Raw genomic sequence first — 27,119 nt, 5'->3', positions numbered from 1 at the left:
CACTTTGCGATGTTATACAGAACTCCTGTCCGATCAGCCAGCCAATCAGAATCTGCAAAAAGCGGGGAGGGTGTTGTGCATATATATCTGCATGAAGCTCTGCATTTTTGATAGCTAGTCAGCGATGTTATTTGGCAGCACGAAGCAGAGTACGGACACATTTTGGCAGTAGTATTTCACCGCTAATCAGATAAACGAAAATATATGATATTTCAACGATGAGAATACGTGCACGTATGATTTTATATCATATTATATGTGAAATATCTAAGAGTATACACAGGGTAGTTTATAGTGTAGTGTACAACAAATAACAGCATCGTAGCCAAAAAAGCCTCCTGTTTGGCAAAGAGAAAATGATAATACACGACCAAACGAAGGAAGACTTCTCAAAGCTCACCATGTGAGAAAACAATCCCACCCTCCCCAAATAAGAATGGGAGAGGGGGAAGAAAAATAATGTTTGGTATCTCAAATCCACGTTGTCAAGAAAGGATAAGTTGTCTTAAAAATTAATATTAGATGTCAAAAAAGGCAAAAAATATCAGTAAAAGTAAAAAGATCAGTAAGATTCGTAATGCGAATACTCCATCTGATTGTGACTATGCGGCGCGACGTAATGGCTCTGGTATGGATGGTTCTCATACGAAAAGTCCGCAGTAGCCATAAGAGGGTTCACGATTCCCTGAGGCATCCGTGGGCGGGACGGAATTGGGCTGCGTCCACTTGTGTCGGGATTAGACGAGCCAGGATTCAGAAGGGACGAGGGGAGTAATGACGGCGGTACGGATGGCCCTGGCGTTGTTGAGACAGTCGGTGGTTGCTGCCCATGTTGTTGCGGGAGGGAGCTATTATTATCATTATCATTATCATCATCATCATTATTATGAATATTAATAGTATCGTTGTTGTCGTTATTATCATTTTGTCTCCATCCCCACTTCTCCATCAGTTCGATGCGCAGAAAGTCGACCTGCCAACCTGTTTCTTTCACAATTTTTTCGAAAATTCGCAAGACTTCTTCCTGTGCTAGTCGGTTGGTCAGGCATTCCGCGGCAATGGCAAGGCAGCGGATGGAAACGCTGGCGACGCCTCTGTTATATTTGTAAAGTAAGCGGACTATTGTCAGCGGTGTTTTTGCATGAAGTAAAGGAACACGTACCTGTCTTTCACATGTGCCACAATTCCGCAAATATCGTGGGCGTGGCTCTGTTGCATCGCCGTCATATTCTCGGTTTCCGTGGGGTGAATCCCTGCAAGCAGGCAACATGCTGTGTGATAAAAAAGCCTGCCTACAATAGCTGTACGCTGAATAAGCCTGGGAAGGGGCGGGCTTGTTAGTGCAAAGGCCAGAATTCAACAAAGATGCTAAATACTTACCAGACCTCCGGGAAGGACGACTTCGAACGTGTTTGCCAAGGCTGCACGTAACCAAGCGGCATCATTGAGCGCGGTACGCATCTCGCCCACTCGTCACACCATTCCTTATACGTATTCCATTCCTGGATTCGCTCGTTCAATCGCATATCATGCGCTGTCGGATCAGGGTTCCGGAAATGCGGAATCGTTGATCGGAAATTGGCAATTTTTGCACAGATATACACCATCCGATGGGTCCATAGCTCTTCATTGCCTGTGATATTATTCTCCGGCGGTGACATGTTCATATTTATATCCCAAGTATCCGGGTCCCAAGCCATTGTCCAGTTGAAATGGAGGCAACTCAACAACTCCATGGCAACATTAAGCCAGAAGCAAGCGCCTCCTATTCCGATGCTTGTGGCATCCCATTGACACTCCTTGATGAGAGCGCGGGCGCCCGCGATATGGTTCATTCGCTGCATCGCATTTTCACACATTATTTCGTAAACATTAAGAGCTACCGCCGTCGTAGCACATAATACTGTATCACGATTGGGGTCCTGTAAACAGGAAAGGAGATCACGCGTTGAAGTGTTGTAATAATACAATGCCTTGTCTTCGCTGTATGATGGATTGACCAAAAACAAGTGCCGCGCGCCACATGCCATAAACGCGTTTAAAAGCATGGGCTCTCCAAGAGCGTGGTACGGTAAAATGTGAGAAAACTGAGTGTAAATTAGTAGGCGTAATTCATCAGCATTATGGAGGGAGGAAATGGAAAGAGATAATCTACATGTTTTATCGAGTCCATCGAGTCCATCCACAGCCCAATTTCCTCCACAAAAACCTGCATGAGCAAAACTTCCTCTGGACTCTCCAGACAATGCTGAATACTGCCAGAAGGTATCAAATGACATCTCGGAGAATTAAATGGAGAATTCCGGAGTGCGTGGTCGGAAAATGCTGGGCCTGTATGGTGGTGCGCTCGTGGAGTGTGCTCAAAAACAGGCTCACTGATATCCGGTTGTTGCGACTCGGGATAGTGAGAAAGGAGAGGAGTAGCGTCTGGGATGCTCTGATGCGAAAGGGATGGGCCACCCATGATATCAGGGAAATCGTACGAGGGCAGGTCAGCTGTAGGTTCTCGGGGAGGAGTTTCTTTCTTTACGCGAGGATATCTCTCAAAGCCTCCCCGATATTCTGAAGCAATCTGACGAGATTCGTCCTGGAAGTTGACCTGCCAATCATGGGCGAATGGCGCTGCGTACGGGGGTGCTGCGACATGGGTGTCGATAAAGTTTAGTCGTACGCCACGCTTACACAACCGGTCGGACTTTTGGCAGTTCTGGCATCGTGGAAGCGTCTCGTCGCATTTGAGATGTCGCTCTCTGCAGGTTAAGCACCCAGTCCGCACACGCTTTGGCTTTTGTGTATTCGTCTGGCCCGAGATATTTGTCCTTGGTGGAGCGTTAACTGGAGCAGGACTCGTCCTGTCTCCACCAATGGTATTCTTCAGTTTTTTCTGTTGTGTTTGGGTATTGAAATTAATAGTTGCCTTCGTTGCTTTCGGGTAGGAGTCGCCATTTAATGGATAATTATCCGGAGCCGCTACCGCCGCAGCAGGCGCAGCCAAGTTCATCAAAGGAATTTCGAATTCTGACGGCGGAAGGAGGTTTTCATCAACGGTTGGTGCCATCGGATTGTATTTAAGCAACTAAGGAACCCAATTGTTCTTAGGAAATAGTATCCCTTATCGTACCTGGAGCGCTGGCGGACGGCTGAAAAACAGTGCCCGCCACGGCCTCATGCGCGCACAGGACCGGAGCGGTTGAAGATACCAGTAAACGTGACAAATTTGACGGAGGCAACGTTCTAGGACGCACTATAACACCTGACAATACGTGAATTGTCGAACCTGGCCGCAGTGACAACGTTTATTACTTTTAAAGAATGATGGATATTGCAAATCGGCGGCGCTAAGGCGGAGCACGGACACACCAACCCACAGCAGAATCGTGAAAATGAGCGTAGGTACGTAGAGATGAGAAGCTGAGGAATTGCAGTATGTATATACATATACATATATATATATATATAAAATACCTATCTATCTATCGAGTGAATATCTGTCAGCGCTCAGGAGAAGTTTAAAGGTTATCGGCCTGGCGACACCAGCGCTGAGTTTCGGGGGATCGGAGCAGTCAGGTCCGCATGAAAAGAGAGTAATTACTCGCCTGGAGAGTAAAACGGTTATTATAGAGACGATAGATTGAGGCACACATCAAAATCACAAGTATCCCATCGACTACGATCGCGGTTGTTCGAGGAGGCCGTAGCACTGCGGGCTTTGACAAGAGTGCGAGCTTTGTTGGGGAAATGCTAACGAGAATAAATAAGAATCAACCGGCTTCCATAGACACACCCTCCACCCCCAAAAAAGAGGGAAATAAGGGGAAAGATGGAATACTTAGTTTAAAGGGAAGAAGCAACTTGAAAGTTGTATCTCACTAATTAAATAAATATGTACATAAAATCCATGAGAGTAACTCTCCAACCCCCACAAGCCGCAAACTTAAATAGAAATGAGAATCATAGTGGCAGGCGAACCAGTTATCCTCGTAAGAAGAACTCAGAATGGAGGTTAAGCGGAGCTAAAGATCTACGACAAATTGAGAGATCCCATCTCAGCAGCTTGAAACACATCGCACACCCAACCCTCGGTAGCCAAGGAGATGATAGCGCGGAGTGGGCATGTTTAAGAATAAGCCACGGTTCTGGTACAGACGTGCTCAAGCGCGGAACGGTTCTAAACGGTGATAACACAGGATGTGAGACACGCCACAACGTGTGGGCTTGATGGTGCCACTACTTGGCTGTTGGACTGGCATGTTCCTGGTTGTTGTCGCTGTTATCGATTATCCTTCAACGAACATTGCCATGTATCAATGATCATGATCCGTGGGGCGGGAGTGTCACAGCGACTCGCATCCGGGTCATATTCAAACAATCCAGACTCTGCAGCTGTAAATTCAGCTATAAATAAATTCCAATCGCTTATTCCCCGCGCCCGGAAGTAAGGGGGTGCTTGACAGCCCCGCGATAACTACAACGGGCACCGACCTTCGCATATAAAGGATCAAGCCGAATGGGCAGGAGGAAATCTGAGGAGACAATGGGCCTTATGAGCGGCGTGTTTGATGAATGCCAAGTCCGAAGAGGGATCCTCCTGAGGGACCGTTCGAGCAGGGAGGACACATTCCTACATTTAACTAAATACTGTGAAACGATGTTAGTTGAAATATGAATAAGTATAAAGAGAGAGAGCCAGGTGGGGGAGATGCCGTGCTCCAGTAGTGACCAACCATCTAGATAACTCCCTTGAAAGAATCAATACCAGTAGTCAGCAAAGGCTTCGGGGTTATCGCCAGATAAATCCTATAGGTATTGACATAGCCCACATGCTGAACGGGGATTTTGCGGTTGTTCGTCGTGGCAATCAATAAGCGGAGCGGGTTTTTTACAATCGAGCTGGAATGTTCCCAACAAAAGCCCCTCTCAGAACGATATAAAAAAGGGAACTCTTTCCATTTACTCAATAAGCAGAAGGGATCTACTGGTGATACCAACAATCTCATCAAGAAGAACCCACCTTAAATCAGAGTTCTAAGTTCTTTTGAAGACAACTTATTCCTAGTTCTACACTCAACATACAAGCCATACAATGTCGACACCAAAACCCATCAGATCCTACTTGGATCTAGTCAAGGAGTGTAATTCGTATGGCTGCACTCCCTTTGCACACAAGACACGAACAACAAACAACTGACAACCTCGTTTTTAGGTTCCCATATATCCAGGATGACCCCGCGGGCTACAAGGCATACGTTTCCAACTTCCATGAATTCAAAATCAATGGTTACTCTCAAATTCTCGGCTACATGCCAAATGAGATAGTCGAAAAGTTCTCATGGCCAGAGCCAACATGGAAAGTGGTCAAAGGTGTAGAAGGGCAATCTGGCACCATAACTCTCATGTCACCCGAAAATGTATCACCGGAGGAACGGACTACCTTGATCAACAACACTCTCCAGGAGGCTCGCAACACGTTCGAAGTCCTCAAGGGGAAGGGGTGGCGCAATGAAATGTATCCCATCTACGTCCCCGGGACGAACAAGCTCCTCGCCAGCATGGAGCGTTCGGCAGCATGCCTCTTTGGTATCCCCACCTGGGGAATCCACATGACCGCTTACGTCGAGAACGCCGACCGAACGTACATGGTTTGGGTCCCAAGGCGCTCAATGACAAAATCAACGTTTAAAGGGATGCTGGATAATAGCGTCGCTGGAGGGATGGCCACGGGCGAAAGGCCGTTTGAATGCATGCTGCGGGAGGCAGAAGAGGAAGCATCTCTCAATGAAGAAGTCGCGCGGAATGCGATATCGGCCGGCGTTCTACGTTATATATACGAACGTGACGAGAGGGCTGGTGGTGAGACGGGCCTGCTGCAACCCGAATGTGAATATATCTACGATCTCAAGCTTCCTCCAGATGTCATCCTGAAGCCGAAGGATGGCGAGGTGGAGAGGTTCACTCTAATGTCAGTCGACGATGTTATTATCGAGCTGAAGCAGGGTAACTTCAAGCCTAATTGCGCCGTGGTTATTATCGACTTCCTAATCAGACACGGAATTCTTAAGCCAGAAGATGACAACCATTACGAGGAGATCTGCTCGAGATTGCGCCGACGTATTGAATACGCGAACATCTAATGGAACCCTTTCCATTCCAACCATTTGCATTTGTTTCGTTTTGATGCTTTCCGTTCCGCAGCAACCTAGCCTGAGGTTGTACGCCCCGATAGAGTTGACACAACCAGTTTTCCTTTCTCTGTTTGAAGTCCTTGCTTAGTTTAGTTTTATTTTTAATGGCAACTATAAAAAACGAGAGAACGCCCACGCTCAATGCCCAAGCTCTAAAGAATAGGACCGTAATTGAATTTTGCGTCTCAGTTCATTTGAACCCATTCGGTTCTGCTTATGGTCTTGTGCATGCGCAGAAACCACCAAGAAATACTCGAAACTTTTCTCCCCAATACATATGTTTAGATCCACTATTTTTTCATCAAAAGATAGATATAGTCGATCCTAAGCGGACTGAGCTTCTTATATGGGCCCTCCAAGTAGAGCAAAAGACCTCCAAAGGAAACGAAAACGGACCTACAGAGGATCAAAAAGAAATACCATTAGCCAGCGCGTCCACAGTAAATAAAAGGAAAAGCAAAAAAAAAAAAAGAAGATGATGAAAAGAAAAGAAAATAGGACGAATTTAATAGAAATACAAGGAATATAAAAAGTATTCAATTTTAAACCCACATATTCTCTGCCGTATTCCCTTCTTCAAACCGATACACTTTACCATGACAAACGTAGTCATAGTCATTCGCCAACGTTTGTTCCCCCATGCCAACATCTCTCCAAGCACCTCTACCGCCTGCGCTATCATCTTTCCCATCGAGAGCAAGTGTCGACGCAAGCGCGAGAGATAATGACTCTCCCATCGCGACGGGATATAGTTCTGTGTTCACATCGAGGGTGAAGGTGGTTAGGTTGTCGGAGGAGGTACAGCTGATACGCGCTACACGGTCGTATTTCTGCGCATTGATGGCTGTTATGGTGAAGGTGTCTTCAAAAAGGACAGGGTCGGACATCGTCGCGGCGATGGAGGGGCGATTGTTCTGAAGGGAGGGGATTGAGGAAGGATTGAGCCGCAAATTGCGGCCTAGGCCGTAATAGTTGGATTTTTTGCGTCTTTTTGTTTGGAGTGTGGAGGCTTTGCTTTAACGTGCGTGAGGGTATTACCGGGGAATTGTAGAAATAACACGCTTTTTGTTTAGGCTTGGTCTGGTCTTGGGAGCTTTGCGATGCAGTTGCGAAAAAAATATGTTTGTCCATAATATCAGTGCTGCTTTATGACTAATTCTGCAAACCCTAAAGCAGCGGTAGATAGATTACTCCATTGAACTTCTCTAGTACCTACGAACCGCAGCAGAACCTTCAAGATCCTCTTCTGTTCGCTATCATGTCATTCCGCAAAAGGAATGTCGGGCTGTCGCCAGGCTTATCCTGTGGAATTGCTCCCAATGCCACCGGTTCGCAACCTCCGCAATTGCCGCGCAAGGCGACATTGGGACTCCGTGCCTCACCTGTGGATGGGAGGCAGACTACCTCTACTGGCACTCCCTCCTTGGATAATTTATTAGCAGGACATGCGGGATTTGTGCTAGGGAATTCCCTTCTGATTGAAGAAAGCGGCACAACTGATTTCGCGGGCGCTTTGTTAAGATATTTTGCTGCGGAGGGCGTGGTTCAAGAGCATCAGCTTCATGTCATCGGGGTCGGTGAGCAATGGGGAAGAGCTCTTCCTGGGCTTGTTGGAACAGGAGAAGCTGCAGATGATAAACCTAGTAAAAGAACGGAGGAGAGAATGAAAATCGCCTGGAGATATGAGCGATTAGGAGAGTTTGGCGCTGGAATTGCGGGGTCAAGAGGTGCGCTGGTGTTTCCTGGTCTTTCCCCACGACTTTGTTGGACCATAAGTCCACAGGAAAGTGCTCGAAAGGCTAACTATTTATTTAAGCAGCCCCTGCTCCAACAGTAGAGAAAGCTCCGGATTCATCACAATCCTCTCCCGCGCCACAGGTGTTCTGTCATACGTTTGATTTAACGAAGCGCCTAGTCCATTCCTTGCTTCCTGCTATAAATTATATCCCTCTTTCAACATCCCCAACACCAAATGCTTCTCCATATACATCTGCCCTCCATCAACTGTCTATCGCAATATCGACTTCACCACCAAATATCATCCACCGAATTATTGTTCCATCCCTGCTCTCTCCAGCTCTATATCCCCCACACGCCAGCCAACCCGAATACGTATTGCAGTTTCTGCATTCCATGCGCGCCATTCTGTCGACCTACTCCAGCCGGACAACAGCGATGATCACTCTCCCATTATCCCTATACCCTCGAACCTCGGGTCTCACTCGATGGATTGAATTGTTGAGCGACGGTGTTATCGAGCTTGCACCTTTTCCCCACCTTTCAGACGCCAACCCATTTGCCACATCGGGAGCTGCCACAGCACAGGAGGAACCGCCACAGGGTTTGCTCAAAATCCATCGGCTACCTGTTTTGCACGAACGAGGAGGTGGAGGCGGAGAGCGTAGTTTGGGTGACGATTGGGCTTTTACTCTCAGCAGGAGGAAATTCGTGATTAAGCCGTTTAGTCTACCACCCGTAGAAGGAGATAATGAGGCACAGCAAGGCAGCGCTTCAGGTGGCCCGAGTAAAGAAGACCTAGAATTCTAATCATCTCCAAACCGCGTTTCCGGGCAATTTGATGCTGTAACCAATGTCTCAATTACGAAGCATCACTGTCATAAGTGTCTCCGCGATCTCTCAACATGTCATCTAGCTCAATCTGCTCGGACATGGCAGAACCACTATTTGTCATCGTCCGTAAGTAACTGCGACCATAGGCGGCCTCTCTAGGGTTGATAGAAAAACCAGCAATGCGGGCACGGAAGCTCTCCCCGAGACAGGAAGTTAATGCCAGAAATGCTGTTCACGAGTTATGTCAATTCGGGAATGCATAATGCGGTCGATTGTGTAGGTGCTCACCAATAAGGAGGAAAAACGGCCCCAGCAGAAGGAGGCTGAGAAGCAAGATGACATTCATTGGAATAGTCAACGGCAATGGTCTGTATCCATATAATATTAAATATTAGAACAGGACATGGCGCGGCATCGTCAAGGCACTCTGAATTCAATGGGCGTATATTCCGTGGTTGAATGGGGTTAAAAAAAGCTGGACAGGGTTCAAAAGCTTTCAAATGACAACTTCAAGTTTTTTTGAGCCTCATTCAATTCTCGCGCCAGATTTCACCCTTGCTCTAGTACTTTGGAGAGAAAAAGGGTCTATGTTTCTCAAACGCTAATCTCGAATTAACCCTCATTTTCTAAGCTTAGTATCCAAATCCCTAATTCTAATATCTCCTAGTACTTCTAACTTCTAGTTCTACCTCAAACCCAGAGGTGGATTATGGAGTGGGTGTCCAGTAGTTTAGTTTTGCACAGGCAAATTCAATCTTGGAAGCCAAGTCACATGATGAGGTGCTTAGCTCAACTTCAAAAAAGATTTTTCGGGCATCAACTGTAACTCGATAATTTTCCCAATTCACCATGCAGCTGAGGTGGTCAACCATTCGACGCTCATGACAATGTGTATCTCGTAAGTGAAATTATACCCCCTAACACACCCTTTCTTAGATGATTAATTCTCTACAAATCTGTCAATCCCCTGATAACCCGATTACATCTGGGTTCAAGTGACGAGAAACGTAAAATTTTTTATGATTCATTGCACGCACACTGCTAGTACATTATCAATGATGTTCATGACATAGATTGGGAATGGCTGACTGCTTCCGCCAGTTTACTCAGATACATACAATCGTTCTTAGCTGTTCCGGGTCAATGACCCATTGATCACCATGGGAAGCATTCCAGACTTGCCAATTCCCATATCTCTGGTATCCGGACATTATTTCCTCTTCTCAGTCGACATAGTGACATATCTCCGTCGGGAGCACCACATTTGTGGCGTATTGATAGGGACTCTTCCACAAATTCCCCAACAGAATGTCTTCCTTGGGCTTCCCCTGGAGCTCATGCCCGAGGAGGCAAGATTACTTGTAGAAAAAGGTGTGGCCTATATCGTTGATGAGGCCAAAGTCCATGAGGATCGCATGCAACACTTAACTAACCAGGACCGGCGTCGTTACCTGCAGACCTTTGAGGAAGAAGGCCGTCGAGCAGCACTTCTACAGGCTGGCCGTAAGGAACAACAAAGAGAAGAAGCTCTCAAGAAATTAGAATTGAGAAACACACATAAACCGGCAGAATCATTACTGAACCAGAGTCCTGTGCCTTCTCAAAATTCCATTGAAGTGGGGTCTGAGGAACAACTCTTTCACAGCTCTTGTCAAAGTTCATCCGCAGTCCCAGCACCTTCCAGGCCACCCCTTACTACAGATGCTGTTTTTGGAATTACTCCCGCAACATCTGATGGCTTATTTCCGAAGGCCCCACCCCCTCAGCCTCTCACTTTTCCAGACGTACCACCGTCATATCCACTTTTTGCCCACTTACACTCGAAAGGGTATTTCTTATCTCCCGGACTCCGTTTTGGGTGCCAGTACCTTGCTTATCCCGGTGACCCTTTACGTTTCCATTCCCACTTCCTAGTTGTCTCTGCGGAGTGGGATGAAGAATTCGACATCATGAACTTAGTTACTGGCGGTAGATTGGGAACTGGGGTTAAGAAGGGCTTTCTTATTGGGGGTGTAGAGTCATTCAATGACAGTCATGTCGAGTCTTATCCCGATGTTGTGAGGACTTTTAGCTTCGAATGGGCTGGGATGTGATTTCGGAGAATATCTGTGGATAATTTTATGCAACCCTTGATAACCGTCGGCTAGGGCTTGTCGCTCCTATTGCCAAGGTATTTGTCTGACAACGGTGTGTGCTGTTTTTCTTCAAGCTGATAGGTTTTTCGTGACCTAATCCTCCGCTTGCCCAGAACCGCTGATGAGGAGCGATGTGTCACTCCAAGCGACCGTGATGGACAGGAGATACTCTGAATGTCGCGAAACCCTTGAGGTTGACCAGCAATTTAGAGGGTCAACGATAACTTCATGCTGTAGGCTTGGGCTGGCTATCTATGGATAGGTCGAGCGAAATACCTGTTTACGCGAGAATGCCTCCAATTCAACACACCAATTGACTGCCTGTCGTAAACTATAGACAGTTAACGCAATTGGATGGGGGGGTGGGGGGGAACTAATGGAAGAGCATTGAGAGCGAATCTTCTGTAGTATTAATTTCATATATGATACTACGCGTTTTATAAGCCCAGTGCTAGGACGCCTTTCAAAGCAAACGCCATATCACATTGAAGAGTTACTATTGGAATGAGAAAAAAACAATATCAATGCAACCCTTAAGTGCTTTTTATTCTTTTGCTTTCTGTCCCATTTTCCTCCGCAATTCCCTTTTGGCTCGGGGTGCATGACCCCATCGACAACACGTATGGTAGGAGATTGCATCGTACGCTTGAGGAACAGGATACTCGGGATTTTCGGATTTTCTTAGGACGGGTATATGGCGATTCATAGCGCGACTCAATATACAATATACACAGTGGTTCCTTTGGCACAGTTATCGATGGTGAGATCAAGGTGGATGCAACGACAACTAAAATATTCCAAGTATTTAGCAAAAAATTCAACAAATTGTTGTTGTATCATGCTGTTCTGTTTGTTTTGGTTTCTGGTTTGACAATGCCTGCACAAGAGTTGTTACTGATCAAACATTCGAATGACATCACCAACCCCTGAAATATATTGCTTCATTTTTGATCACGTTGCACTGTTAAAGGAATACAACAAGAGCAAGTCCATGGGTCAGCCTGTTATCTTTTCTGAACTTTTTAACCTTCTGCGCGTTTCTAGGATGTCAATATTGTCTCAAGGTAGCGTCGATGCAAAAGCACTGATCAACCCATCGTAACCAGGAGTGGGCTTCAAATAAATCAAAATACACCACTGGAATTCTTTATCGACTCTATTTCCCTCTCGGGTTGAGTTTTGCCCTGTGCCTTGCCTGCCACATTGGAAAATCCCCCAGGCGATCACTTTCATGGCCTCTGGTTGCTCTCCTGACTAACTGGATGTCGTCATTTTCCATTACAGGTCGTAGATAGGATGTTATAAAAACATGCAACTACCAAGACTGTTTCCTTTGTCTCATCCTCGACGAAGCTTATAATAGTCAAGTCCTCTCTGCAGACTCCCACGCCGCCGTCCAGTCCATGGAATATTCCTATATTGTGGTATAACACAGCTGACCTTCAAATTCGCACTACATAATGATACCCAAGGACGAATCGATGGATAAACGGTTCCCACAATTCCGTGGTTCCCTCCACCAATACCTAGGTACGTTTCCTCCCCAAATGGCCAGGGCTGTGAAGGTGAATAAGGTAATATCAGCCAATGGTTGGGATTGCTGGGCTGCATTGCAATCGATGGGGTGACGAACAATGTAAAGTCATTTACCACGAATAAATTCAGCTTTCCATTGAAATAGATCTTTTCCCGTCTATCTTAACCAAAGCAAGATTTTATGGACAATAGGGAAAAGTAGGGTTTTATTTGAGGCTACCTGAAAGATGGGATCAAGATAGAATGAAATGAAGCTTACAACATTCATCCACCCTCTAGTGATAAACATAGCCTATTGGTCGCCAGCCCTATCTCGCCGATTAAAATGCCCACCTAACAAAACCTCTAGGCTCAGAAGTACTTTCCCAATTTCAGACGGACATAATATCGAAAAAAAAAATGGGGTGAAGTTTGTATCCCTCAACGCAAACTCCATCTTTTCCCTCGCACGACGGAGATACAGGGCGACTTGCATGGCACACGGGCCAAAGAAATGACATGGCTTTCTTGTCCAGCAAATGGTGACACAATTAGGGCTCAGCATGGGCTATCTTCCTCTTCCAGTATGCTGTTTTCCCAGTATATACAGATATGTGGGAGTCCTATAGATAGTTTCGAAGATGCTTTAGTATGAGGGTCCGTGTAGGTGCTTAATTGGCGAAAAAACGTTGTGGAACCTCGACCGAGATGCTAGTTGGAGGCCAGGAAATTGAATTTGGTGGTAATTAATTGGAAATCCGACGTTGGGAGAACTTAAAGATAGTCCAAATTTTTCCACTTAAATTTTTTGTTGGCTCTATCAGCCGGCCTGTTCTCGAATTGGCTGCCATGTAGCTCGAAAATAAGGTCAGGCTGGTTGGTTTTCACATCTTCGCGACTACTAGTGAGTAGAGGCACTTGGAAACGAAATATCGTATGCTCCTTTGGGATTGCTAGGAGATATGTTAGCTGGAAAAAAAAGTATGCACACAGATGTCGTAACATACTCTTAGCTTCATCCTTCTCTGTCACTACGACGAATGTAAATTTGGAGTCCCTCACAACTATGCCTTTCACGCCAACGCGGCTAACACATCTGCTACGTACGACCTCAAGCTCAGCTCCATGGAAATCTGCGCTGGCAAGTAAACTTCCATGGGTTAAAGGATTAATATAGGTTTGGGGATTGTCCCTATTCAGGTCTAGCACGTCATGCATGTATTCAATCCACATCTGATGAAGGCCTTTGAAGATGTCATATTTCATCTCATCCTTTGGAAGGTTATAGATGCCAGTGATTCTCTTCTCTCGAGCAGAGAGGGGCTTGGGCTTTTGCTTCCGCAAAAAATATTCCTTTTTCCGCAAACGGTGGAGTCGTCGACGAGCTCGGTTATCGGCTGGTGATGGGGACGTTGAGTGCAGGAAGAGGGGTTTCCGCTTTACTCTCTCCGTGAAAATGTTTGAAGCTGTATCAGGCGAATGCGCGCGGGCTATCAGCTGCTGCGCGATATGGGCGCCACTCGTATTGGGAGCAGCATCTGAAGGCGCCATGGTTGTTGTGGAAGCTCCTTAGAAGCATAACTTCCACGGTTGAGGCTGGAGAAAATAGATGCTGACTAAACAGCGCACCAAACCAACGCGCCAAACACACGAAATCCGTCGAGCTCAAGTCAATGAGCAACCCAGGCATATGCTAACAAAAGCGTATGTTTGATGAAACAGAAGCAGGCTAGACCTTCGAAGTCAAATTGCCATGTCATAGATGTCTTCAGACACTGAAATTTCCAAAGAGTTTAATTATACAAAGAGTATAGCTGCTTCACAATCAACTTTCTACCACTCACCACCTATAGAAACAGCTGACAGAAAGCCAGATATCTCAACGTGATTAAGCATTGCTACAGTAGAGCTAGTAGTACTCATGGCAGTTTATGTATGATCTGCGACTCAACGAAAAATCAATGATCTTCATGGTCCAAAACACTTGGAATATATCGAAACCGGGTTTATCTGCCAGCAAACCTTGATTCTCAAGAGTGTCCCGTGAGCGACTGGCTATCTCATATCAGAACCACTTTCTTGCCGGCTATTTCAGTTCCTACAGCATCTTTCCATGGATTTTGGTCTCAGCGATTTCAGCATCATGGCTAAGAAGAAAGTAAGGAGCGATTTATGGCTATGTGGAGCTGTAAGGATCATCAAAAGGCCACAAGGAGAGCAGAGCTTCGAGTGGGTAGTATTTGAACCCCGCTTTGTTCGTTCGTCTTAGCGTGATAATTCATCGAGCGGCAAGAATATTCGAGCGGCTTCAATTGAACCGCTCGGATTTGACTAATTGTTCGACCTCAGACGAGGATGGATATGCTTCTGCTCCAAATTGAGCAAAATTCGCAAAATGCCTGGACCCTGACGTGTCTGTCAGTCAGCCTGGACTCATAGTGCTGATTTGACATTTTTGGGCGCGTATGACTATCCGCTGCAGCATATTTCGTGAATTCTGGCGGTTTACAATGTTGCAGCCATGAAGATTGGAAAGGTCACAAAACCTAGTATCTCTGGCCAAAACTCAACCACAAAAAACAGGTCCTCGGCATATCTGCTTTTTGCCGCATAACGAATCTGGAGATTGGAGGCAATCAACATAGCGGGAGAGCTGAGCCCCGCGGCCATCTTCTGAGTCCTATATATCCTTATTTCTCCTGAATAGTGTCTCCCAACCTAAACTATAAATGTTCCATTTGCCCGCAGGCAATATATTTGCCAATAGCCCCACGATCGAAAAATACCATGTCTTATGAAGAGAACTTTACCGGAATCCCTCCGTTCCCAGATGATGTTCTTTGCACGCCGCTTCTGCGTCTCTCGATGGAAAAGCTCATAGCCCATGACGAGACTGAAGTGCAACGTTTTTATACCGCATGCAAGGACTTGGGCTTCTTCTATCTGGACCTACGCGGCCACGAAATCCTCGAAGATGCCAATCAGCTCTTTACCACCGGAGAGCAGCTGTTTGAGCTAGACCTCGACGAGAAACGACGGTATGATTTTAGCAAAGAAAATTCATACTTCGGATATAAAGAACTTGGCGCAGCGGTCGTTGATCCGCAAGGGAATTCTGATAGGAATGAATTCTATAATGTATCCTTGCCCCTTCAGAAAAGCCGGTCACCCGGACTTGCAAGTGTCAAGATACCTGGCGTTGGCGGCTAGCATTATGATATATCTGAAATTATTCAGTAGGTTCAATGAAGAATAGCTAACTAGAAACGCAACAAGGTTTCCAAAGACGATATTCTTGGAATCTCAGAAACGCTACCAGCACCTGACCTCCTCAAAGAATGTCGATCACTTTTCAAATCATTCATAATCAATGCGCACAACATCGTAACCATGATCCTGAACCTTCTAAATGACAGTCTCCACCTTCCCCCATCTACCTTAGCCAACATGCATCGCCTCCACGCTATCAGTGGCGACCAGGTACGAATAATTAAGGCGCCACCGCAGCCGGCAGACGACAGACGCACGTCGATAGGTCAACATACAGATTTCGGCAGTGTAACCGTCCTCTTCAACCGAGTGGGTGGCCTACAAATCCTGCCGCCAGGCCAGGACGCGGAGTGGTGTTACGCGCGGCCCCTGCCGGGCCATGCGATCATAAATTTAGGCGATGCCATGGTTAAATTCACGAACGGACTGTTACGCTCTAACATTCATAGGGTCGTGTCTCCCCCCGGTGCACAGGCTGAGACTACCAGATACAGCCTGGTGTACTTTGCACGACCAGAAGATGATGTCATTCTCAAGCGGCTGGAGGGAAGCGATTGTATCCCGCCACTTACGCTGAGAGACGAGACCGGGGCGGTGGTGGAGGAAGAGGAGATCAGGAGCAAAGATTGGATTATTCGTCGTGCGTTAGGGAATCGGCGGGCGCTGCATAAGGAGATTGATTATGCACAGAGTATGGGCACGGAGTCGATGAGTCGGAGAATATATGCCTAATTTGTTTTAAGAGCGTTTATTTCGTTGTGACCGGTGGTACTCAATGTTGTCGCAAAAACGATGTGCGCAGGATGAAGACTGTTGATTATAGTCGACAATCTGCATTTGCCGTAGGTGCAACTCTACTTCGTAAATTGCATTGCGCGATGCCATTTATGGAATTTATAATAGATGCTAATATCAATTGTGCAACATCGTGTTCCCAACAAGGAAAATACTCCTTTTATCTGATGAGCAGATATTTCCGACACTATTAAGCGGGGTGAATTGGATCCAAGAAATATACTCATGATCAAGAAGCAAAAAGTATATATGTATTCCCAAGCCTGGGTCGTTTTCATGATTACGCAGTACATATGTGACTTTTCTCAAACCTTGCCTGGTTGGAAGTTGTTGAACTTGGTGTTCTCAAGCTAAGGAAAGGGGTACGTATGCAGTATGGGGCTAGATTCAAGTCCACCACGGACAGCCACCAAGAATGCAATCAAAACAGCATCGAAAAAACAGGGAATAACAAATATCTTAAGTATCGTATTTGCGATAAATAGTTTTTTTACTTTTTTTACCCCTCGCGTCCTGGATATATGTAGGAGTTTAGAGCAAGCATCAGAAATAAAAAATCAAGGTAGCCGGTCCATAAGACTCCTTCTTCTCTAGGATTCTCTACAACGGGGAAAACAAACATGCGGCAAGGTCAAAGTATCAAAGTATCAAAGCAAATAGGAAGTTGAGCGAGTGCCGAAGTGTCTGCATATAGAAAACATTCTTCCAACCCTTTGCCTCCCCACACTCTAAATGCCAACAGCGATCTGGCCACTCTCTTCCCTACCAATAAGAGGGAGAAACGAACACAAAACCACTCGATCCAAAACCTGAATGACGATGATATAGTAATAGGTAAATGCAACTGCTCGACGCCCATGGCTACCTCTGCTTCGAATTCTTCACCTACAGAAGACCAATTAATCCCGCACCACCCGCGACTACTGCCGCAAATACATTAAACAGTGCGGTCCCTTCACTGAAAAGGGCAGATGCAGCACCAGGAGAACTGGTGGAGCTAGCGGCACCAGTACCAGTGCCCGTACCAGAACCAGTAGCAGTTGGGCTATCAGAAGCCGTCCACGAGGCAGTTCCTGATTGTTTTGCCCCCCCGTTCTCACTGAAGATACCGCCTCGGACTTGATCTGGTCGGACGCTCTTGGCATCTTTGGACGCGGATTTGTAGGCGTCAAGGGTTTTATCATTATCCCTGAAAATTTTTTTTCTCGCAATATTAGACACAATGACAAAGGAAAATGAGAAAAGGAATAACAATTAAAACATGGAGTAAAGTACTCACGGCGGATTGATGACAGCACTCATGCCTCCCTGACAATGACGGGGGGTCGAGCAGTAGAGCCAGATGGGGTTTGTATTGTTGATTCTCACGGTGAAGGTAGCATCAGGCTGGCTGCCGTCAGCGTTGATGAGACCGGAATAGAAACCGCCGTCTGAAGGAGCGCACGGCGCATCGAATTTCCCTTCAGTGACGTCGTGGTTTTTGGGAAAGAAGTGGAAAACGATATCATCCCCTGGTTTAGCTTTGATGATGTCGGGATTAAAGTTGAGACCCTTATCGCCAACGTTGACGTCTATTGTCGCTGCTGAGGCGACTCCTATGAGGGCGATTGTGCTGATTATGGATTTCATGACTGCTCTTTCTTTCTTTTCCTCTTGCTTTTCAGTGTAGCTTGTAATATTAGAACGCACAAAAATTAAAGAGGACGGACGAATGGGTTTTCTCAAAAAAAAAAAAAAAAAGGTCCGGAGGCAGGATTATATGTGTTTTTCTCTAACAAGGCATAAAAATAAAATAACAAAAAAGCAAGTTAAGAGGATTCTGGAAGTTGGATAACTCTTTATAGAGATCGCTCCAGCCCTGTCGAGCGTCCAAGAATCGCAGCAACACCTCATCTTTCAGAGGTAAGCCAGCCTTAGCAATTAAGGAATATGTCAGCCTTCAATTCAGGAAATCCTTTACTCGTAGCGTCGCAAGATGTGCAGGCATTCTCATGTTTGCCCTAAAGATGTCACCCAAGCGCGTGGAATTGGATGCTCGTGCAACAACCAAGGAGTGTGTAAGTCCCATTGTGCCGGAGCTCGGTTTGATCAGAACACCCACCCTTGTTCAGCGAAGCAGGGCCGTTAAGAGAAGTACACGATTTGGGCATTCACTTTCAATTGACCCTTGATCCTTTTTGGAGATCATTTGTGATTTACGAGTGGTGCTGTAACGTTGGAGGTTTCAGCTGCAGAAGCTCCCAAGAATTTGGCTTGGCATGGGGATCTGGGGATGTTACACTTGTGGGGGAAGTAAAAATATCAGCATCTCAGCATGCAGCACAGTCTGGGTCCCTAAACTTAGAGAGTATTGTGGAGAAGATGTAGCGAAAGCTGAATACTTCGATATTGTTCACCAATACATTGCTTCGGTCATTGATCTCTTGTTGCTCAACAAAAAAATAATCGAAGGACTGGAATTCGCCTTCCCGTGGGGCTTGGTGGTGTTCTGGTTGGAATGTTTACTTATGCGGAGCGGAATGCTTTCTGGCCAGGATTGTATCAAGCTTGTTTTTCCTCCATGTTCACTACTTTTCCGATGAGAAGAGAACAAACGGATCAGTATCACAAGCGGCAAACTTGCTAAAAACATAACCGGGTGGACATTGCAACAGAATGTTGCCGGCATTTTTCAAAGAAATGACTCCAGAGTCGTAGCGACTCGCATTTCATGTTCTTTTAAGGTTTCGTCACAAATAAATGCCCATGGAAACGCCTGTGGCTGATTGCCAGACTGAGTGGCTCCAGAAAACCCATCCGTGCAGGGGTGTCACGGCCTGGCTTCTGCAGAAGATGATCAACCTGGAACGAAGGAACTAAGATGGCTTCATGAGCAATAGGCAACAAACAGATGGCTATCTTGGAGATGTTACTGATATGCCGACGCGTGGACCTAACAGAAAGCGCCTTAAGATAAAAAATGTCATTTTATTAGTAGAAGAATTAAACTCCCAGCAGATCAGGCGGACTCACAACACTGTGATTCTAAACACTTAAATGAATGAGGGTTGTTGTAAAATGTCCAGTAATGTGGGGTAAGAAACTTAGTGGTCTGATCATCTCCATATCTTTTGTATCCTAGCCGAAGGAATGCCTGGCGGAGTTACTTGACGGTTGTTGGGTTTCATGCCATATGCTCCCGGATATCTGGGCGGCGACTGATGTAACTGTAACTGACCACGGAGGTACGTATTCAATTTGGGGTTTTCGGGTGTCGATATCAGGCTTTGAGACCCTTGAGGTTCACGTACCCCGGGCGTAGGAGGATTCAATCTTATTCCCTAGAATGCAAGGAGTCTGTCTACCTCGTCATGGGTATATCGTTCGTTCTCTTCCACAAGAGGCTGTTATAATGAAAATCAGATTTCCAGAAGCCATTTCCACGAATACATTTGAAATTCTTTGTGGGAGTGTGGCTCTCGAGAAACGGTTTCATTTATCAACCGACTTATTTCTGAGACGTATCGAGATCTTGTCAATATGGGGTATCTCCAGTCCATCGCCTGGAGAAGCAGCCTGCAGCTAGCCGTTAGCTTCGGCCACTTGTCGCTCCATTAAGCCAAGTGAAACTCTGGAGCTTGAGGACTTGGACTATCACGGTGCATCATTTTGTCGCTATAATTGGAAATCTTGAGTTGGCAGACAATCTCTATCAGCAGTACTACCAGCTGCCAGTCGTTAGCTCAATCCAATGGCGGGTACAAGCAATCAATATTTTGAAGCTATATGGCACGCAAGTGAGCAGCTCAGCTGCCCCTTGAAACGTCCATGTTTGGGGGCCGTTGGGATCGGGGAACATACTATTCTCCTGCAACACTGTAGATAACATGAGAAGTTAGGAGAGGCACCGGCAATGTTAAACATGACAAGATGGCCGAGTGGTTAAGGCGTACCGTTCAAGTCACGTGAACAGCTTGGAAATCTCTAGTAAAGATTTCCGGATCCGGTATGGGGAAACCCGCGTGAGTTCGAGTCTCGCTCTTGTCAACATCAATTAATTTTTTTTCTCCTGCAGTATATCTGAGCTGCGTGAAAAGTTATCAGGCATTTCAGCTGATATTTTCATTGTCGTTTCGAGATGGGTATCATGCCTTCCTCTTCTACACGAAATTTTGTGAGAATGGCCAGACCATCCGGCTAGGAAGTATGCTTCTCTACTTCATCCATACCACAGCTCCTAAGATTCAATCAAGAGCATATTCCCTTGCTCTTGCCATTAATTCCTTTGCCCCTGAGTCCCGCCGGGTACGGCATTACGGGAATCAGGCCTTCAGCTACCAGATTTTTATATAAGGGTTGCATGCCCCTTACACATTGGTCTGATAATATTGAAAAGATCTCTTTCAACCAATCAGTTGGACTTTATTGGTGATTTGTGTCCACCTCCCCACAAATTTTCCAATATCTTGGATGATTCAATGCAGTCACACTTCTCTTAATCCAATCCCCCTTCGGCAAGAATACTCATATTCACATCTGTATCTGTGAGGGAAAAGCGTTCCTCATCGGCATCAACATTTATTCTCCATTACTAAACAGAGCAAGTTGGGAGAAGGATACGTAATTTGCTGAGGCCGGAGAACCTCAGCCCATAACCCGTGAGTTCTGGCGAAAACGAAAACGTATCCCAACTGATTGCCGAAAGAGATATAAGGCTCGACGATCAAATGTCCTGCGGTGCAGGTGCAGGGCCTTAATCAGCATTGGTAATACTGCTGCAATTAGAAATATAGATAGAATGACTTCTATCAAAGAAAAAAGAAAAATAATCGCTGCTGATGAAAACTAATTGGCTGCAAACCTCAATTCATATGAGGCGCCTGCAATTCGTATTTATCTCTCAGTGGAGGTGAGATAGAAATCGCTAGTCATTGAACATAAATACCATGATGGGCGCATGGCTATCGTAGAACTGATCATATTCTCATTGCCCAAAGCCGTCTAGGATGCAGGTTTGTCGATTATGCCCAAGCGGGAAAATATATTTGGAGGTGATGTATTGACGAGGGGGTCCTTGGTCCCGATTCGCGATAGCCTTCACCAGCCACGAGCTGGCAGTTTGAAGCATCTGGGCAGAAGTGTTCGAGGTGTGTAGAAGCATAACACTACAGAATAGCACCAACTCATCGTGTGAGTCGATAGGGTTTTCAGCGCTAATATCTCCGTGTCGAACGTGGAGAGTGATTGATGTTCCAGATTGCGCACCTGTTGTTGGATAATGCTCAAGAAACAAAGGATGTCTCCCAAAATTGGCCATCATTTCGAATTCCTGAAGGTCGCAGATGCTGCATAAAGGCTTCTCGGATTTACTGGCAAAATGGGCGAACCAAGTGAAGCCAGCATGGCACTCTGAGATTGTTCATACTCGTAATTTGGAGGCTAACGATGATGAGACCAGCCACGCGATGAATTGGCGGTAAGGACTTGAAAGTGATTCTTTCAAGCATTCCCGCCATCAATTACATTGGCTTTCTGCTATTACATTCTTCCATTGGATTTCTCCAAGTTTGAAAAAAGCAAAGTATCGGGGATGCCGAAGATGTTCATCAGACTCCGTACCAGCCCATACTGTATCAGAACAAAACGCAGTGAACGTAATAACCATACGAGACATACATCGCTTATTTCGATACAATACAACCAGGCTATGGCCGGGCCGCGGAGTCACCGGGTCAGCACAGACCCTATGATCTTCCAAACCCAGAGTTCAGCGACGATACAGAGGCCAACAAGCGTATTACAAGCGTGGCCCGGCTTGCGTTCCCCGGAAGAGCCGTCGCTAGGGTCTCGGTGCACCCAACCATCGGGACGAACTGGTGTAACCAGCGGCGTGCTGGAAAATTACTAGTAAAAATACAATCCGCTTGTTGATATGAAAAACTGTATTGAGGTCTGGAGTGAATATCTACAAACCGATGTTTCGATTCACCCTCAGATTTCCAGGACTTCTATATAACTACTCTATCTGAACAATCAGCCATACCAGATCTTCTGGTCTTGCCCGGCCAAGCGGGAAATGCAGCCACTTCTAACCGATTCAAGTGCCTGTTGCAGAAGTGTTCTCACACAAAAAGTCACTTCCCCCTCGCTTCTTCCTGCGTCAACAAGTGCTGATAACCCCGCCAACCATAACATTGCATGGGCTGTGGTCTTCTGTAGCTTTCCGAGTTTGGACAACAAACTTGCATAAAATATGCAGCTTGGAGAGAACAAGCAGACGGGAAAAAGAAAATGCGTGTTTCTTTCAATCGCTTGTCCTGTCCTAACTCCACTCTGGGAGGAAAAACTCCAGTCCGCGGAACGTTCCTATTAGTTTCCCTATTGCTGGAATCTTGTGTCCACTGAAAGAACACGGAGCTGCAGTTTTCCGCATAAGGAGCGCCCCAATGCGTTGTTCAACGGCAGAGATTGGGGCCTAGCTAGGCGTCCAATCATGCTCATGCGCAGAAGTTTAAGGATATTCCTTGGGGCACTAATAAGGTAGGACACAGTTGTTCTCAATGGAGGTCTCAATGACCGAAAATGGGTTTCAAGGCGGCGGAAAATGATCCTTTTGAGCTACTTGGTTTCACTTCGAAAGGGCTGTTGTGCTTTGTAGGCTGATGACTTAAACTCCGTGTCAATCTCCGTCTCGTCTTCGGTTGGTCTCTACCCCATGCAGGCGAGGGAGAGTTTCTCTCCAAAGGGAAAAAATCATTGCGCACTTTTATTGAGACGGGACAGGGCATTTATCAGGTGTGACTATCGACCTGGGACCCTTACAACTACCCCATCCAGGATGCTGGCGGTCGATTACTTTTAATCCTTGCGTGGCAAGTTTTTGATAAATATTCTGCTTACACAGTGCAGGGTATTATTACGATTATCTGTTCTGAAAAGCGTCTATGCACATAAGCAGGCTGTCTCAAGAAGGCGAAAATATAATCCTTTTTTTCCCATCCTGGCTTGCCACATTTCTTGCCGATGTCGGCCAGACCCTGTATCGACACGGCGTATGCCGGGGGTTGTTCCTATAAAGTTGGTGTCGAATACACGTGCATTCCGCCAGTCTTGTTACTGCGTACACAGTAGAAGCTCATGGTTGTATTTTGTACACGCCAGCCAGAAGCGACCTATCCTCACGTCAACGCCGCTTCATTTTTTGGAAAGCCGACTCCCAATTGAATATTGTATGAGCTATATGCAATGCCACCTGTTCGATTCTGACAGAACCCCGAAGAATACGCTGGTGGGGTCGGGCGCAATTCTTTGAATGAATGCATTGCGCATGTTACACCGTACGTGCATACTAGTATGCAGTGGACGTGTTATTATTTATTCTGCTTCGCTGCCAAGATCCCGGGAATATGGTCTGTCGGAGGAAATATTTTCAACCCATCCGCGCTCAGACCAAGTTTGCAAGGTTGTAATGAGATCTGCAGAAGCGACTACATGTCCTTGGGATAAATCGAACCATAGCAACAGGAACACATAGCACGAGAGGGGGAAGGCCGCAGTGGAAAACATAAAGGGCCAAGATGCAAGAAGGAGAAAGGTTTTCAACGTATTTCGGGGTAGGACGAAATCTTTTATGATTAGCTCACCCATTTTCAGGGTTCATTGGCTGTCTTTATTATCAGAGACGATCAACAATATGCACACAAGTGCATGTCTATCGCATTTTATTTATTCTTTACTTATTCCAATGAGTTTTTGTATATCCTAGTATTTGCTGCGTAATGTCTTGGGGTAATTAAGCATTTATTCAACAATAAGGTAGGGAGGGTCAAGGCACTTCGGCCCGTCCCTCGCATTTTATTGATCCACCACCCCACGCGGGCCGCCAGCGGACACCAGAACCCAGCGCTCCACGTTCCAGAATTATGGGGAAAGCTTCCTAAGGATCACAACCATGAGTTCTCTAGGAGTTCAAGACATAATAGCAATCCATGGATATACATATTATTTATGTCGGAAACCCTGCACAACTAAGAGAAAGACAGATGACAAAAACGGCTTGCGCATGAACAACCGCGCCATCCGGAAAAGAAAAGACGGAACTGCCAATCACATCAACAGATTAGCGACAAGAAATAAATTGTATGCATGCTCCCCTACTGCCAGACTCCACCGTTGGAGGTCTGCTTCAGGACCATTTAAAAAAGATTGCCCGATTATTACTACCGTGTTTGACAACGGATTTTCTTGTGAGGACAGACTGCTTCCCAGTTCCAGAAAAGACGCGAATGAACGTTTAGTTCCGGGGATTCTGGAACTCAGAGGTCACCGTGCAAGTCTATAAAAGCTCCCTCCCGAAAAAGGCAGTCAATAGAAGAACAAGGCCCAACGACTCCACACTCAATGGCCTTCATTGCATCTGGAGGACTCAACTTTAAAAAATAAAAGAAATATGAAAAATTAAGCGCCCCTTAAAAGAGTGAGAACGACAATGCGATTGCAGAAAATCTCATTTTATTCAGAACAGAACCCGCCAGCAGTCTACAGCACCAGTCATTGGGATGGTAATGAGAATTACGTATCTTGTTCTTTTCAGGCGGTACAGGAATGACCGGCGGCTGGGGTGGCATGCCTGCTGGCGTTTCAGAGGCACTCGACCTTGCCTTGTCGCCAAGGTGATCAATATTGGTCTGGCGTCCGAATGAGAATATAGGAGAGCCTTGCTTGTCGTTCTGGTCCTTTATGTAGCCACCCACTTGTCTAACAACAAGGACATGCCTAGTAGGGCAGATGGCAGTGCTAATATCCAATATACCCAACCCTTGGAAATACTGCCTGCTGCCTTGGTCAGGGAAAGTTTTGTCCATGTCGCTTGCTACCAACCCAAGTAATGTGTTTCTCCCATACAAGGACGGACTGAGGTTGGATGCTGAGCTGTTAAAAAGGTCCCGGGTTTTAGTATTGTTTCAGCAGAACTTGTTTATGCATCGCAATATCAGTCGCAGATGCAGATGATCGCAGATGATTCGCAAAGTTGTACTCCGTACAACTATTTGAATGGCTGGAATGCCACTTGGAGGCTGATACACGAAGAGCGATCCCGTTTCGACTGAAGCGGATGATACGGAGGACATGGACAGCTGCTTGGCGACTCAGCCATGGATCAAACTCACGCGCAATAGCTCAAGATGAAACCGGCGAATTTCTGTTTGGATAAAAGGACAAGAATGAAAAAAACAGTTAGTTATTGGAGATAGAACCTGACAAGACTTCCCGATTCTTCCAGAAAAAAAAATCAAGATCAAGATAAACAAAGCCACCCGCAGAAGACACGCGGTTGTCAGCTCTCAGCCCGCAAAAACAAAGCTGTCCAGTCAAATCCTCTCCCCTGCAGGCGTTGACTTTTGAACCAAGCAACCGATTCCACCCTCGCCCCTGTCGCGGGGAATCGGGTTGTTGCATTAAGTTGCAGGTTTCTGGAGCTAGACCCAGAGGGGATATTTGATCATTCGATGTTCAAGTCCACTTGACTCTGTGCATGCATGTCAAAGGAAATTGATGATCGATTCTCCATGAAGCGTTTCTCTTCCTTTATTGTTTTTTATGCTATCTTGGTCAGCGGCCAGCTGCTACTTAAGAATGAATAAATAAAGTAAAAAGTTTCTCCGTATGTGCTTTGCTCGACTCCTCCTTGCTCCCACATATCATTGTCACCACCAATCAAAAAATAAAACCCAAACTCAAACTAAAAAAGGTCCTTCGAAATATCTCCATCCATGTGTCAGCTTATTTTGTGGAGCAGTCTTGGGCTGTTGGGGATCTCTGATACAAAGATAACCTCTGCTGTCATGTTGGACCTTCTTTTTCCCCACTGACCCGAGGACCATATGAAAATTCCCCGGTGACTCCATATTTTTCGTTACTTTTTTCTTGTTTCTTTGCTTTTTGCCTCCTTCGCCGGGAGATGCTTACACCGGACAAGTGGATAGTCATGTAATAATGAATGGGCTTGTCTTATATGTGGTGGTGTATCGTAACAGAAAGAGAAACCAAACCAATATCATACGCCTGCGTCTATACCTAAATAGAGCACGACCATATTTAACCCTCTCCCTCGCCTCTATCTCCGACCAGCTGGACATATAGAAAATTTCCATTTCTTAACTCCACAAATGGACGTTCGATACTCGTCTTGCTCGTTCGAGTTCGGTAGTCATGGAAGGAAGAATTCAGCCACGTTACTTCTCATTTCATTTCCACAGTTCCTAAAGTTTCATGCTTGGGCTAAAAGAATACACTGCAGCTATGGATATCGTGCTCACGGGGCAGTAATTTGATGGAATGTGGATGGGTTGGTGTTTAGGTTTAGACGGAACGAGCAGAAAATGCGAGAAAGCTAGGGGATGTTTGTCCGAAGCTCGCATGATAAATAACTGAATGATCTTATCATATCAATAGGTGAGAGTACTGATGGTAAAAGGTCCATTTGTTTGATAATAGAAGGTGGATATTTCCAGGAAGAGTAAACATAATAAAGGGGGAGCTACCCTTAGCATTTGGGGAATGGTCCGTCCAGGAGAAAATATGAATGATGAAATTGAAAATGAGGGTTGTCCAACACGATGAAGATCCATATGCAAGATAAGTTAAGGATGAAGATAAAATGGAAACGTGA

General features: G+C 45.9%; 12 protein-coding genes and 1 non-coding gene across 13 annotated transcripts; 7 read left to right on the top strand and 6 right to left on the bottom strand.

Annotated features, from left to right (window-relative positions):
• Nucleotides 1-562: 562 nt before the first annotated feature.
• On the bottom strand, nt 563-3,058 carry HCBG_04888 (C6 zinc finger domain-containing protein; the record flags this gene model as incomplete). Its single annotated transcript, XM_045431937.1, has 4 exons — nt 563-1,094; nt 1,163-1,318; nt 1,381-1,903; nt 2,377-3,058. The coding sequence occupies 4 exons, from the start codon at nt 3,056-3,058 to the stop codon at nt 563-565; spliced, it is 1,893 nt and encodes a 630-aa protein (XP_045287149.1).
• Nucleotides 3,059-3,883: 825 nt separating this feature from the next.
• Nucleotides 3,884-4,219, top strand: HCBG_04887 (uncharacterized protein; the record flags this gene model as incomplete). The annotated part of the gene is made up of 1 exon (XM_045431936.1): nt 3,884-4,219. The coding sequence occupies one exon, from the start codon at nt 3,884-3,886 to the stop codon at nt 4,217-4,219; it is 336 nt and encodes a 111-aa protein (XP_045287148.1).
• Nucleotides 4,220-5,083: 864 nt separating this feature from the next.
• Nucleotides 5,084-6,131, top strand: HCBG_04886 (NUDIX hydrolase; the record flags this gene model as incomplete). Its single annotated transcript, XM_045431935.1, has 2 exons — nt 5,084-5,139; nt 5,204-6,131. 2 exons carry the CDS (start codon nt 5,084-5,086, stop codon nt 6,129-6,131), a joined length of 984 nt encoding a protein of 327 aa, XP_045287147.1.
• Nucleotides 6,132-6,724: 593 nt separating this feature from the next.
• On the bottom strand, nt 6,725-7,069 carry HCBG_04885 (DNA-directed RNA polymerase I; the record flags this gene model as incomplete). Its single annotated transcript, XM_045431934.1, has 1 exon — nt 6,725-7,069. One exon carries the CDS (start codon nt 7,067-7,069, stop codon nt 6,725-6,727), a length of 345 nt encoding a protein of 114 aa, XP_045287146.1.
• Nucleotides 7,070-7,440: 371 nt separating this feature from the next.
• On the top strand, nt 7,441-8,729 carry HCBG_04884 (Elongator subunit ELP4; the record flags this gene model as incomplete). The annotated part of the gene is made up of 2 exons (XM_045431933.1): nt 7,441-7,909; nt 7,999-8,729. The coding sequence occupies 2 exons, from the start codon at nt 7,441-7,443 to the stop codon at nt 8,727-8,729; spliced, it is 1,200 nt and encodes a 399-aa protein (XP_045287145.1).
• A 1,184-nt stretch (nt 8,730-9,913) lies between these two features.
• HCBG_04883 (tRNA-splicing endonuclease subunit sen34) lies at nt 9,914-11,345 on the top strand (the record flags this gene model as incomplete). Its single annotated transcript, XM_045431932.1, has 1 exon — nt 9,914-11,345. One exon carries the CDS (start codon nt 9,914-9,916, stop codon nt 10,844-10,846), a length of 933 nt encoding a protein of 310 aa, XP_045287144.1.
• A 1,186-nt stretch (nt 11,346-12,531) lies between these two features.
• HCBG_04882 (RNase P/RNase MRP complex subunit) lies at nt 12,532-13,954 on the bottom strand (the record flags this gene model as incomplete). The annotated part of the gene is made up of 2 exons (XM_045431931.1): nt 12,532-13,356; nt 13,411-13,954. The coding sequence occupies 2 exons, from the start codon at nt 13,952-13,954 to the stop codon at nt 13,178-13,180; spliced, it is 723 nt and encodes a 240-aa protein (XP_045287143.1).
• Nucleotides 13,955-15,143: 1,189 nt separating this feature from the next.
• Nucleotides 15,144-17,043, top strand: HCBG_04881 (oxidoreductase; the record flags this gene model as incomplete). Its single annotated transcript, XM_045431930.1, has 3 exons — nt 15,144-15,541; nt 15,680-16,515; nt 16,616-17,043. 2 exons carry the CDS (start codon nt 15,191-15,193, stop codon nt 16,403-16,405), a joined length of 1,077 nt encoding a protein of 358 aa, XP_045287142.1.
• Nucleotides 17,044-17,353: 310 nt separating this feature from the next.
• On the bottom strand, nt 17,354-18,097 carry HCBG_04880 (uncharacterized protein; the record flags this gene model as incomplete). Its single annotated transcript, XM_045431929.1, has 2 exons — nt 17,354-17,657; nt 17,748-18,097. The coding sequence occupies 2 exons, from the start codon at nt 18,095-18,097 to the stop codon at nt 17,354-17,356; spliced, it is 654 nt and encodes a 217-aa protein (XP_045287141.1).
• Nucleotides 18,098-20,371: 2,274 nt separating this feature from the next.
• HCBG_11038 lies at nt 20,372-20,494 on the top strand. Its single transcript has one exon. It is a non-coding gene; the product is annotated as a tRNA-Leu (tRNA).
• Nucleotides 20,495-21,431: 937 nt separating this feature from the next.
• HCBG_04879 (uncharacterized protein) lies at nt 21,432-21,764 on the bottom strand (the record flags this gene model as incomplete). The annotated part of the gene is made up of 1 exon (XM_045431928.1): nt 21,432-21,764. One exon carries the CDS (start codon nt 21,762-21,764, stop codon nt 21,432-21,434), a length of 333 nt encoding a protein of 110 aa, XP_045287140.1.
• A 282-nt stretch (nt 21,765-22,046) lies between these two features.
• Nucleotides 22,047-22,355, top strand: HCBG_04878 (uncharacterized protein; the record flags this gene model as incomplete). Its single annotated transcript, XM_045431927.1, has 1 exon — nt 22,047-22,355. The coding sequence occupies one exon, from the start codon at nt 22,047-22,049 to the stop codon at nt 22,353-22,355; it is 309 nt and encodes a 102-aa protein (XP_045287139.1).
• A 2,407-nt stretch (nt 22,356-24,762) lies between these two features.
• Nucleotides 24,763-25,311, bottom strand: HCBG_04877 (uncharacterized protein; the record flags this gene model as incomplete). Its single annotated transcript, XM_045431926.1, has 2 exons — nt 24,763-24,782; nt 25,023-25,311. 2 exons carry the CDS (start codon nt 25,309-25,311, stop codon nt 24,763-24,765), a joined length of 309 nt encoding a protein of 102 aa, XP_045287138.1.
• Nucleotides 25,312-27,119: the final 1,808 nt, after the last annotated feature.

Source organism: Histoplasma capsulatum (genome assembly GCF_000150115.1).
Source record: "Histoplasma capsulatum G186AR genomic scaffold supercont2.6, whole genome shotgun sequence".
NCBI lineage: Eukaryota > Fungi > Ascomycota > Eurotiomycetes > Onygenales > Ajellomycetaceae > Histoplasma > Histoplasma capsulatum.
This window is presented reverse-complemented; position numbering and strand designations above follow the sequence as displayed.